This window comes from Plecotus auritus, assembly GCF_963455305.1.
Source record: "Plecotus auritus genome assembly, chromosome: 7".
Taxonomy (NCBI): Eukaryota; Metazoa; Chordata; class Mammalia; order Chiroptera; family Vespertilionidae; genus Plecotus; species Plecotus auritus.
The window spans coordinates 34,815,729-34,829,449 of record NC_137774.1 but is presented as its reverse complement, the minus strand read 5'-3'; the positions used below and the strand labels follow the sequence as shown (position 1 = coordinate 34,829,449).

Sequence of the window (13,721 nt, the reverse complement as noted above, 5' to 3'; positions counted from 1 at the left end):
TTAAATTTATCTTTATTGTTGAAAGTATTACAGATGTCCCCTTTTTTTCCCCCACTGACTCCCTCCACCCCACTCCCACCCAGGCCTTCATCGCACTATTGTCTGTGTACATGGGTTATGCATATACTAGTATGAGTATAAGTTGTTTGGTTAATCTCTTCCTGCCCTCCCCGCCCCCCTTCCCTCTGAAGTATGCCAATGTTGCATGCTTCAATGTCTCTGGATCTATTTTGTTTGTCAGTTTATTTTGTTCATTAGATCCACATATAAGTGAGATCATGTGATACTTGTCTTTAACTGACTTATTTCTCTTAGCATAATACTCTCCAGGTCTCTCCATGCTGTCTCAGAGGGTAAGACCGTGGTCGGGAAACTGCGGCTCGCGAGCCACCTGCGGCTCTTTGGCCCCTTGAGTGTGGCTCTTCCACAAAATACCACAGCCTGGGCGAGTCTATTTTGAAGAAGTGGCATTAGAAGAAGTTTAAGTTTAAAAAATTTGGCTCTCAAAAGAAATTTTAATTGTTGTACTGTTGATATTTGGCTCTGTTAACTAATGAGTTTGCCGACCACTGGCAAGAGATCCTTCTTTTTCACAGCTGCATAGTATTCCCATTGTGTAAATGTGCCACAGGTTTTTTTATCCATTCATCTACTGATAAGCATTTGAGCTTCTTTCCCCATCTTAGCTACTATAAATAACGCTGCTGTGAACATAGGGATGTATATATTCTTTCTGATTGGTGTTTCAGGCTTCTTAGGATATATTCCTAGAAATGAGATCACTGAGTCAAATGGCACTTCCATTTTTAATTTTTTGAGGAAACTCCGCACTGTTTTCAATAATGGCTGCATCAGTCTGCATTCCCACCAGCAATGTACTAGGGTTTCTTTTTCTCCACATCCTCATCCTGTTGATTTATTGATGGTAGCCATTCTGGCAGGTGTGAGGTGGTGCCTCATTGTCATTTTAATTTTTTCATCTCTCTGATAATTAGTGACATTGAGCATTTTTCATATGTCTCTTGGCCATTTGTATGTCCTATTTGAAGAAGTGTCTATTCAGGTCCTCTGCCCATTTTTTAATTGGGCTGTTTGTTTTCCTGTTGTTGAGTTGTATGAGTACTTTATATATTTTGGAAATTAACTCCTTATCAGATATATCATTGGCAAAATACGTTCTTCCATACAGTGGAAGGTTCCCTTGTCATTTTGATGCTGGTTTCTTTTGCTGTGCAGAAGCTTTTTATTTTGATGTAATCCCATTTGCTTATTTTTTCCCTTGTTTCTCTTACCCTAAGCGATATATCTATGCAAATTCTGCTACATGAGATGTCTAAGATTTTGCTACCTATGGTTTCTTTTATGATTTTTGTGATTTCACGACTTACATTTAAGTCTTCTATCTATTTTGAGTTTATTCTTATGTATGGTGTAAGTTGGTGGACTAGTTTCATTTTTTTTGCATGTACCTGTCCTATTTCCCCAACACCATTTTTTGAAGAGACTGTCTTTACTCCATTGTATGCTCTTGCCTCCATTGTCAAATATTAATTTAGCATAATGGCTTGAGTCAATTTCTGGTTTCTCTGTTCTGTTACATTGATCTATATGCCTGTTCTTGTGCCTTTACCAGGCTGTTAATTAATAGTGGCTTTGTAGTATAACTTGATACCCACTATTGTCATCCCACCAACTTTGTTCTTCTTTCTCAAGATTGCTGAGGCTATTTGGGGTCTTTTGTGGTTCCATGTGAATTTTTAGAGTATTTGTTCTAGATCTATAAAATATGCCATTGTGTGTTTTTAAAATATACTTTTATTAATTTTAGAGAGAAAGGGAGAGGGAGAAAGAGATAGAAACATCAATGATGAGAGAGAATCATTGACTGGCTACCTCCTGCACGTCCCCTACTGGGGATTGAGCCCCCAACCCGGGCATTGATGTTTCTATCTCTCTCCCCCGCTACCTTCCTCTCTGAAATCAATAAAAAAAATTTTTTAAATGGGTGTTGGATTTTGTTGAATGCTTTTTCTGCATCTATTGATATGATCATATGATTTGTCTTTCAGTTTATTTATGTGAGATTACAAAATTTCTGTGGTTTTTTAAAAACATATTTTATTGATTTTTTACAGAGAGGAAGGGAGAGAGATAGAGAGTTAGAAACATCAATGAGAGAGAAACATCGATCAGCTGCCTCCTGCACACCCTCTACTGGGGATGTGCCCGCAACCAAGGTACATGCCCTTGACCAGAATCAAACCTGGGACCCTTCAGTCTGCAGGCTGACGCTCTATCCACTGAGCTAAACCGGTTAGGGCCAGAATTTCTGTTTTTGTTTTAAATTACAATTCCTGCTGCAGTGATGTAACAGACATAACAGTGTGGGGAAAAACGTGGAATTAATGAATTCATCCATCAAATACTGAGCACCTAATATGTTCTTGGCACTATTTCCAGTGTTGCAGACCAAAATAAAATCCTTGCTCTTCAGGGAGCTTACATTCTGTTATAGGAAGATAACTGCAATCAAGTATACAAGTGAACAAATATAATTTTAGCCCATGATAAATACTCTGAAGGAAACAAAACAGAAACAGGATAGAGTATGATTGAGATGGGGGAAAGATGATGATACTGGAGCTATGACTTAGTGACAGGCCAGTGGAAATGTGTCCCAAGTAGAAAACAAAAAGCACAAAGGCCCTGAGAAGGAGGCTGAAATATAGAAGAAGCAGAAGGCAGTGCAACTAGATCATAGTAAACAAAAGGGGAGATGGAACAAGATCAGAGAAGTAACTTACCGGATGTTACACAGCCTTGAAGTCCAAGCTAAAGACTTTTGCTTTTATTTTAAGTGCAAAGGGAAGCCATTGGAGGGTGTTTAGCAAGGACATGATATTATGTAATATGTATCTATACAGATCTATATATTTTAAATCACTCTGGTTGCTCTTCGGTAAGTGGACAGTAGCAGTGCAGAGGTGGTTGCAGACAGACCAGTTAAGAGGCTTTATGTTGACATAATGACTGGGATTAGTTTTACTTCACGTACAAGGAGAATGATAAAATAAAAAAGGTTAGCCCTGGCTGGGCCTTAGTGGTTAGAGCATCAGCCCGCATCCTGAAGGGTCTTGGGTTTGATTCCTGGTCAAGAGCATGTTGCCTGGGTTGAAGGTTTGATTCCAAGCCCCCAGTTGGGGCATGTGTGGGAGGCAACCCATAAATATGTCTCTCTCACATTGATGTTTCTCCTCCCCAGCCCCGCTAAAAATCAATGGAAAAAATTTCCTCAGGTGATAATTAACCAGAAAAAAGAAAAAAGAAACAACCTTTGCCATGAATTAAAGCTGAAATGTATGAGAATGTGGGTGTGTGTTTTTTTACAGCGGTCTAAGTGAAAAATGATGGCGCCATGGACCTTTCATTGTTAGAGTGTTAGTGGAGTTAAGTGGACAGATTCAAGAATGATTTAAAAGTAAAGTTCATAGGTTTTTCTGATGGCTTACATATATATTATTGTAGGAAAAAAGAAAAACCAGCAATAAGTGTTATGTATTTGGCCCAGACAACTTGGGTGGATGAGGCTAGGGATCAGGTTCGCGAGGGCCTCAAGAGATTAGTTTTGGCAATGTAAGTTTGAGATGCCAGTTACTTTTCCAAGTGGAAATGTTGAGTAGGCAGTATCCTATCTAATAAAAGAGTAATATGCAAATTGACCGTCACTCCAACACACGATGGCTGCCCCCATGTGGACACAAGATGGCCACCACAAGATGGCCAGCAGGGGAGGGCAGTTGTGGGCAATCAAGCCAGCAGGGAGGGCAATTGGACAGACCCAGGCCTGCAGAGGAGGGCAGTTGGGGGGGACCAGACCTGCAGGGGAGGGCAGTTGGGGGGGACCAGGCTGGCAGGGGAGAGCAGTTAGGGGTGACTGGGCCTGCAGGGGAGGGCAGTTGGGGGGGACCAGGCCTGCAGGGGAGGGCAGTTAGGGGCAATCGGACCAGCAGGGGAGCAGTTAGGCATTGATCAGGCTGGCAGGGGAGTGGTTAGGAGTCAGCAATCAGGCAGGCAGGCAGGCAAGCAGTTGGGAGTCAGCAGTCCTGGATTGTGAGAGGGATGTTGGACATCCCTCAAGGGGTCCCAGATTGGAGAGGGTGGAGGCTGCGATGAGGGACACCCCAACCACTGTGCATGAATTTCGTGCACCAGGCCTCTAGTATGTCTAATAATAGTAACTAATCTTTACTAAAGGCACCACTCTTAAGAAGCTGTAGTCTTATTGACTCCTCACAACATCCTCATTTTATTTTCTGTTTTATGGATAATAGAATTTAGACCCCAAAAATTCACTCAGGTAAGAAGTAGCAGAACCAGGATTCAAATCTAGGCAGTCTGGTTCCAGAATCTTTACCCTTTGTATGTTTCCAGAGTCTTCACTCTTAACTGCTAACACATAATGTATATGGAATATATTAAGTCTGTTTCATAAAAATTGTCTAGACAGGACTGTATGAGTAACCATGGTCTCTTTTGATTTTATTTTTACTTCATACCATGAAGTTGGGACTTTGGAATAGGGAAGAGAAAATAATTTGAAAGTGGGTCTCCATCTTAGTCTTTGATTTTTTTTTTCCTATTTATTTATTTATTTATTTATTTATTTATTTATTTATTTATTTATTTATTTTGTAGCATCAGCGAGAGCTTTCTAACTGTCAAAGGTGCTGCCCTTTTTCTACCACGGGGAAATGGCTCATCCACACCAAGAATCAGCCACAGACGCAACAAGCATGCAGGTAAAGCTCAACATAATCCATTCCTTTCTTGGTTTCTTTGATTCTTTTGTTCTAAAAGGTTGGCTAACTCATCCCCATTTCTCCAACAATTCTGTAGTAGTGAAAGAAAGCATTGCACTGTGCTATAATCACTTTTCTTTAACTCTCAGACCATTTTTCTGACACTTAGCAGAATGCCTTATACATTTCATAGATGTTCAATAAATATTTGTTGGAAAAATAATGAGGTACAAAAATACTCTAATAAAGTCTATGTGACTTCTCAATTAAGGTTTTGATAACAAAAAGATGTTCAGATGTTTCCTTGAATCCTATGCAAAATCATTTCAACTAACCAAAGATCACATTTCTTTTTCCTGTCTACTCTCTATTGATGCTATATGGAAAATGATATGATTGATTCATTCATAGATAGATAGATAGATAGATAGATAGATAGATAGATAGATAGATGATAGATAGAATATATACTGAGATAAATAAGCTCAGTGTCACTGTTGTGATAACAAGTTAGTAAATCACATTGAAAACACCAGTTAAAAACTAGAGTATACTTCTTGATTGTGTTTGCACTAAAAAGACTGGGAATTTAACTCAGAGGAATTCTATAGGAACAAGAAGTCATCAAATAAAGTTTACCTAGATATGGATATAAGAATCTGATTTTGAATAACCTGCTAATATTCTACTTCCTATTCCAATTTGAAGTTTTTTCCTACACACATTCACGCAATTCTAGGACACCAGAGGGGTGTTTTACAATTCACCTGAATTCTGACACTGTCAGACAGCATCAGATCCCAGACCACTTGTCCAAAACTTCTTGCTCCCCATTTCAGATGTCAATTATAAGTCCAGGTTTTCTCTGGATTGGAGTTTCCAATGACCCCTTCTTGGGTTCAGTTTTTTTTCCCAGAGCAACTCACATTACTCAGAGAAACTTATTATAAAAAGATATAACTCAGGAATTGCCAGATGGAAGAGGTGCATAGGGCAAGGTATGTGGGAATGGGTACAGCACTTCTAAGCCTTCTTTAAATGTGCCATTCACCCCAAATCTCCATGTGTTCACCAACATAGAAGCTCTCTGAACCCACTCCTTTGGGTTTTTATGGAGGCTTTATTACATAGTCATAATTGATTTAAATTATTGTCCAATGGTGATCTAGTCAACCTCCATCCCCTCCCCTGTCAAGCTTTTTCTCCCTTCCCTGTCCCCTGGCAACCAGCCTCCATCCTTAAATACAGTCCAAAAGTTGTGTCATTAACATAACAAAAGACACCATGATTGCTCTCCTCAACTTCAGAAATTCTAAGGGTTTTTGGAGCTCTGTGCCAGGAACAGGATGAAGACCAAATATATATTTTTTATAAATCATAATAACATACCTGCTAATAGTAGTTACATGCATTTATATTTCCATATGTTGGATTTCTCTAAAGTCAGGTGCAATTGTGCTGATAAAGGTAAGAAAGAATCAGAGAAAGTGCATCTAGGGAAAATGGTCTTTAGATATAGGATATCTCTAGGTTTAGGAAGATAGCATATGCCTCTCTTCTGACAGCAAGCCTTGTTTGTGTCATTTGGGGGGGAAATAAAAGTCAACCTGAGGACAGTAATTGAAAAATCCTGATCAGTGCTATTCAAAAAGAGTGATCGCTTATTGTTATAAATGTGCCACTTTGATATGTTACCTCAAGGAGTGAAATATATTGGAATTACCAGGAAGAGAACAAAGAAGACTGTAAATCTTGAGTGTGTAGGTCAGAGGTAAAAGCCAGAAATACTGTATCCCATGAGCCAGTAGTTGAGTTTAGCTCCAGTCCAAATAATCTCAGCTATTTTACTGACTGTCCTACTTCTTATTTGAACCTTCATCTAGTTATAAATGGGTTGAGTTATAATTCTCCCCTGCAGGTCTGGTCCTCCACAACTGCCCTCCCCAAGCAGCTCAGAATTATAACTCATCTCATTGGATTATTCTCCTACCACAATTCTCCAGCATGGAAATTTTTTTAAAGAGTAAGGGAAAAAAACTCTTTTGAAAAATTAGCTTTGGATTACATTTTCTAAAACCTTCCTCTTCAGTGCCCACCACTAGAGGGGGGACACTTTCCCCCAAAACTTAAATGCACAGAGAAAGTAGACCCAGCTAAGCTTTGTATTTCTGTTTGGTGTGGATATTTATCACTTACAGTAAAGAGAAGACAAAATATTGGTTTAAATCCAGCTTGTTTGACTAAGATGTTAGGCAAATTGCTCTGTGGCATGTAATAATAAGTGGGGTTGCTGGCTTTCAAAGTTTCTGGCCCTGGTTGGACTTTTTCTTTCGTCAAGCTTCCACACTCAACTGCCACCCAGGTTTCTACTTGACCTTGTTCACTTAGCTTTCCCCATACTAAAAAGAAAAGCAGATTGAACACAAACTGAATGGGCTTGATTTGTAATCCAGACTAAAACAGATGAGGCAGTGTGGGTGTAAACACAGCTTACAAAACAAGACCTTTACATAAGCTAGAGCTGCCTTGGCTGACCTCACAGTGACTGAAAGATGATGGCAGAATTGAGAACAGATCAAGGGCTTATTATGTCTAATTGTACTTTCTTATGCATGTTTCTTACACTAGTTAGAATTTCTTATCTGGGCTTCATTTAAAATATCCAAACGCTTTCTTGTCACGTTAGACTTAAAAAAGAGGTAGACCTGGATGGGCAGGAATTAAGGTTTTTCTTCTCTGATTGTATTCATTTATGATAGTACATTATCTGATTATCTCCTAATATCTAAAGCCTCAGATTTTGTAGTACAGGATAGAGAATATGAGATAATCTATAATAGTTTAATACAAAAAAATTTCAACTTTGTTTTATAGGATATATAAGGACAAATGAGGATTCAAATAATGGTTGGCCAGTTTAAAATGCTTAATATGTTCAGTAGATATATATTCCTTGGGATCTGCTATATTTAATAAGTACTTTTATTTTAATGTCAGCCACTAATGTGGAAATAATTTTAAACTGTTGACATTATTCTAGGGGGAAATCTGAACATCTTCTTAGGTTAAGTGCAACTGGAGATTATTGTTAAAGAAATAAGAATGGCAAGATTCCTTCACTGGTACCTTCTTGTGGGCCTGAAAGCACAGCCAGTGCTGCCTTTGCCCAACAGATTTCACACCCCCACTCTCATCAACATCCACCACAGTACAAAATGGAGATTGGTTTCAAGTGTCCCTTCCATAGGACAAACACAAACAAGTGTTACTGTAGTATAGGCTAAAAGTCAATATAATTATAGTCCTTTAGTGAACCAAAACTTTTACACGTCATTAGAATAGAAGGAATCCTCTATGTTGACATTGCAATGGAGAATAATTATTTTTTTGTTTTATAAATTTCACCAGGTGATCTCCAACAGCATCTCCAAGCAATGTTCATATTACTCCGCCCAGAAGACAACATCAGGCTGGTAAGTTAGTGTATCCTTATAACTCTTTTCCTCAAAAGACTGTCCAATACATTGAACTTTATGCAGTCATTTTTATGTCCCAATACAGTACTGGGAATTCCATGGAAACAAAAGAATGGCATGTCCCTATTATCAAAGAGCTTAGAATGTAATTGAGGATATGAGCTAAAGTGAAATGATGTGAAATAATTTGATGATTCAAGACTGTTGGTGAATACCAGTTTGTACGTTATTGACCATAACAACAATTGAAGTTCCGAAAAGAGGAAACTTGGAGACTTGACCTCATTGAGGAAGGTTTATATAGATAGTAGAGCTTGAGCTGAGTCTTGATTTAGATTGCAAGAAGAAAGGACACCTTCATTCTAGATGAGGACACAACTGAAGCAAAAGCACACTAGAAAGAGACAAGATGAGAGAGAAATGGCCGAGGTTTTATGCTGGTCTCAGAGTTGGGAGACCTGGGCTTTAGTTTTTACTACTTATCTGATGTTGGACAAGTTGCTTAGCCTGTCTGTGCCTGCTTTCCATCTTCTTTCACAGTGTAGAGAATCAAATGGATGTGAAAACATTACTGAGTATAAAATGCTACCTAAATATGGGGATTATTGTTACTATAGGGAAGATAAGATACCAGAAATGAGGCAGGCAGATAGGGACTTCATGCTCCAAACTAAAGGTCTCAAACTCCCAGTCCGTAGGCCAGAGATATGTTTTGTTTGGACTGATTCCTTGTTTAGGGTTTGTTTGTTCAATCTCACCCAGAATTTTAAAGTTGGGTGGTTTCACATAAAAATCCAGACTTGAGTCTTTTCTTCAATATTCTGGCAACACTGAAACCTTCCTGTCATATGCCAAACTTGACTAGACCTGGTGGAGGGGAGAGCATTGGTGTGGCCTGGGTTCTTAATCTACCATAATCCCCACATATACTATTGTCTCCTGGACAGTAAAGCCATGTATCACCCTTTGTCATCATTCCTTCACTGTTTTCTTATAGTAAAACATCTCATAGAAGTAGGAAAACAAAAATGGGATGAGTATGTTTCTTTGTGGAAAGTAAAAAGTTTTTTACACACTTAATATTCACATGGCCTACTTCACTTATTTATATCCCCTATCTAAACCTCTAGATTAATACTTGGAGGTGGTACCTCTACCTCTTCAGTAAGCAGTAATAAAGCATTACAGGTTTCTGAGCCAAGGAATTACTGGGAAAGCTACAGTATTTAAGAAAAATTCCTCAGAAGCAAATACAGAATAAAGGGAAGGAGGGGGACATCTTAAATTAGGGAGGCCTGCTGGGTAGTTATTGTAATAATCCAGGTGTGTGATGATGAACTCTTCCAGGTTAGGCGGGTAACTTGGAAATTGGGTTTCCACAGACATGTCAAATTCAAGTACTTGATCTCTGCTTCTCTCTGGGAAGAGAAATAATGAGTAGAATACAAGAATGACTAGAAAGTTGATGATCAGGCCTCTGAATTCTATGGTAATTACTGATTCTTTATTCACTTAATTATTATTTGTTTAAATTATGTCTTTTTTTCCCTCTCAATTGCTGCCTCTATCACCTTGACATAGCCACTAATTTTTGTTGAAAAATTAACTTTGAAATTTAAAGGAATTGAAATAAGAAATCCTCTCATAATTATTTTATATTCTAATCCTAAAGTAGCATTTATACACTTTTCTATATTATAAATTTTTTTCTGTATTTCTTGACATATGTTATCTTAAATAAATGAACAAAGTGGAATGCAGTTCTTACAGCATTACTATTCCAAAATAGTGATACTCCAACTTTAGAGTACAGCGGAATCACCTGCAGAGCCTTGTGAAACTGCCTCTTGCTGGACTCTACCTGCTGAGTTACCCATAATAATGGTTATTTGCATATATCATGTGTCCAATAAATATTTGTTGATAGTTTCCAAAAATTGTGTGGTTTGGTAGAGCTAAATCTGACATCTGTTTTCAGATGTCAGATTTCAAAAATTGTGTGGTTTGGTAGAGCTAAATCTGACTCTTTTTCTCATTGATAACCTATGGAGTTTGGATTGCACCTCTACTAGTAAATGTCAAAATAATTTTAACCATAAGAGACATGGGAGAACATTAAGGGAGCAATTAGGAAGGTAGAATTAACAATTAAATTTTTTATTTCCCTGCTAAAATATGCAACTTCAGCTGCTTTGCATATTTAAAATGTAAATTTGGAAAATATAACTGATGCCTCTGAATTAATTCAGAGTTCAAAAGACAAGCCTTTTTGCAGTTGTTTGAATTGTTACAAACACATAGTCATTATGTTTCAGATTATTGTGTGAGTCATCTTCAAGAAAATGAGTGAATACATTGTGTGCTTTGGACAAATTAGCACTTTTCTAACTGAAAGGAGCATTTGTAGACTCAAAGCAAAGCCTTTTGTTTTGAGTTAAATTTGGAATGCTAAAACTCTCATTCTGGGACTTGGGCATAAGGTTAAAAGTTTGATAGTCAACTGAAAGCCCTGCCTTTAATTTTTTAATAACTCAAAAACAAATAGAGTTACCAAATCCCACATTTTGCTTCAGCATTAAAAATAGGACTAAATTTTTTCTCCAGAAAACCCTGCTTTCAAAATAGTTTCAAGCATTAACTTTAGTACTTAGGAAAACCATAGCTGGTACAATAAAGACAGTGGTTGCACTTATCAAATACCCATTTATTTATTAAAAAATAGACTGGGAATTTAAGGACTTTTCTAACATTTGAAATAACATCAACTAAAATTTTTAACTAGAGCTGAAGTGTGCTAATAAGGTATGAGGAGGTGTTTTTGAGTACTTTGCAGGGGAGTTTAAGAAAATACGTGGTTTTTTTTATTTTAACAATTTTTTTTCTAAGTATAAATGTATTGGTTTTTGTTTTTCTTAATCAGACAATACAGAAAGGCATAAAGAACAAAGTAAAAATCCCTTTGTGTCCTACACTCTGAAAAAAAACATTCTTAGCTATTTGGATAAGTACCCTTCTAGTCGTGTGTGTGTGTGTGTGTGTGTGTGTGTGTGTGTGTGTGTGTGTGTGTGTGTGAGAGAGAGAGAGAGAGAGAGAGAGAGAGAGAGAGAGAGAGAGAGAGAGATTCTGAGAATTGTTCTTACTGAGGTGGACAGTGATGAAAATAGCCAAATCTGAGCATCCGAAAACCTTCTAGTCTGTCTAAAGCATTATCTCTGTAATTCTAAGAAGCAAAAGTGTAAAGTAATGTAAAATAATAAGGGCTTATGTCCGGGGGCGTGGGTGGGGGGGTATGCACGTGTGGGTACGTGTGTTTAGAAAGGTGACAGTGGATAACTGAGGACTTGTTAATGAATGAATGAGATTGGGGGATGTATGAAATAAAAGGCTTTCTAAGCAAAAGTATGCCAGAGAGAGTTGTTGTTTTTTTACAAAAATAGATGAAAATACAAGTACTGTTTATAATCTTTCTTCACGCTTGATCTGGATATTTTTCCATGTCAGTAAATAAAACTTTTTAAATAGCTACACAGAATATGTCAGATTTTTTCTTCTTCAAGAATTTCATAAAGATAGATTAAAAAAATAATATCCAGAGACTCCCTCAAGCTGTATTACTTTTGAATTCAGTGTTTTTTAGTTTACTAGTGTCACATAAAATCTCCTTTAATTTTCAATATTGACTTTGTTTTGTTCTTTTGGCAAGAATTCAATATTTACATACTTTTGAAACCTTTCTCTAATGGATTGGGTGAGCTGCCTGTCTAGACGTTGGAACTTTATAATGTGGCTTCCCTGCAGGTAAACATTGCATGCAGGGACATGATGTTAGACTCTTGGTGGGAAAAAAAAAATTAAAGGCAAAGGTACAGTGTAAGCTTAGGGAGGAGTATTTCCTGATGTTGGATGATGCTGAGGAGAGAAGTTATTGGATCAGATGGTATTTGTGAACTGCTTGTAATCAGATACATTTAAATTTAGTTACTGAGGGAAGTTTTAACATCACTCTTTAAAGATAAACTTTGAAAACAGGTTGGGTTCTTGCCTCAGAAATAAAGCAAAAGCAGATTACTTCTCAGACCTACCTCAGTCTTAGGATTGCTGGATCCAGTTCACCTGAAACTTGTAATAGGATTTCAAATGTAGTCAATAAATGGACTTTCTTGGAATAATTTTCTCAATTGCTATTGCTGCCAAGTTTAAAAATCTAAAATACTGTTTTTTGTGGACAATTAGATTAAACTGCAGTAATATCCTTTTCATTGAGAACTTTAATCAGATGCATCTGAATTGTCTTATTCCAGTCATTTATTCCATGTAAGTTCTGGAGACTAGAAATGTTGGAATTGCTGCCAATTCTAATATTAGGTTATTATGTACAAACTACCACTTTAAATTACATTTCTCTGATTGGCTTAGTAAATTAAATTAGATTATTATATTTTGTTAATCTTCTCCCCCAAAAAAGAAATATGAAATGAACCTCAACACATGGTGGATATTTGATTTTTCTTAATGCTCTGGCTCTTAAATTTTTAATTCCTTAACCCAGAATTTTGAAGCTTAAGAAGAATTTTGGACATTGAAGATTTTTTTCTATAAAGAATTTTATTTCATTCTTCTAATTAGGATGTAGTTGAAGTAATGTCATGGCGCCTGACCCCCTGATTAAATAAGCTACACTTCCCATTAGTAAGAATTTAGCAATTCCTGTAGATACTATCTAGAGGTCCATCATCAAATCCCAGGACCTCTAAGTGCTATTCTTCCGTCTAAGAAGCTTAAAATTCAGTGAATCTGAGATATGCCAGTTATTTAGTCAGAATGAGATGACTGGGGCCTTTCCCATTAGGATTGGGATGTTCTGTTGACATGAGGGCCAAACATTTGAAATGCTTTGTATATTATTGATAGATAGGGAGGAAGGAAGGGAGTGAAGGAAGAAGAAATATACCCAGCAAGTGTTGTTCAGTGGTTAGAATGTCGGCCGCACACCAAAGGGTCTCAGGTTCGATTCCCGATCAAGGGCACATACCTGGGTTGCAGGTTGGATCCCCAGCAACCAATCAATGTGTCCCTCACATAAATGTTTCTCTTTTCTCTCTCTCCCTCTCCCCTTTCCTCCCTTCCACTCTCTCTAAAAAGCAATGGAAAAAATATCCTTGGGTCAGGGTTTTAAAAAATAAAAGGAGACTAGTGTTTGCACTGAATATTACAAAGAAACTTGCTGCCCACCAGCTAAGTTGGCCCGACAACATGCATGATAGTTAATACTTATGGAGGTTATTTTCTTTCCTTTTATCAGCTTCAACTTAGCTAATCAATTGCCACTAGTTGGTGTAGTAGCTGTCGGTAAATTATCAGAACCACAGTTCAGTTGTTCCCATGCCATTTGTATTTGAGCATTGCCAGAAATTCTCAGAGCCTTGACAGAGGATAAAAGCGCCTC

At 37.5% G+C, this 13,721-nt stretch overlaps 1 protein-coding gene across 2 annotated transcripts in view; it reads left to right on the top strand.

Moving 5' to 3' along the window:
• The window catches only part of SSH2 (slingshot protein phosphatase 2), a 249,106-nt gene that overhangs the window by 178,146 nt on the left and 57,239 nt on the right, over nt 1–13,721 (top strand). For both annotated transcript variants that reach the window (XM_080681958.1, XM_080681957.1), the window contains 2 exons: nt 4,696–4,799; nt 8,208–8,272. In XM_080681958.1, the coding sequence (XP_080538084.1) occupies nt 4,696–4,799; nt 8,208–8,272 (169 nt within the window). The remainder of the gene's footprint in view (nt 1–4,695; nt 4,800–8,207; nt 8,273–13,721) is intronic.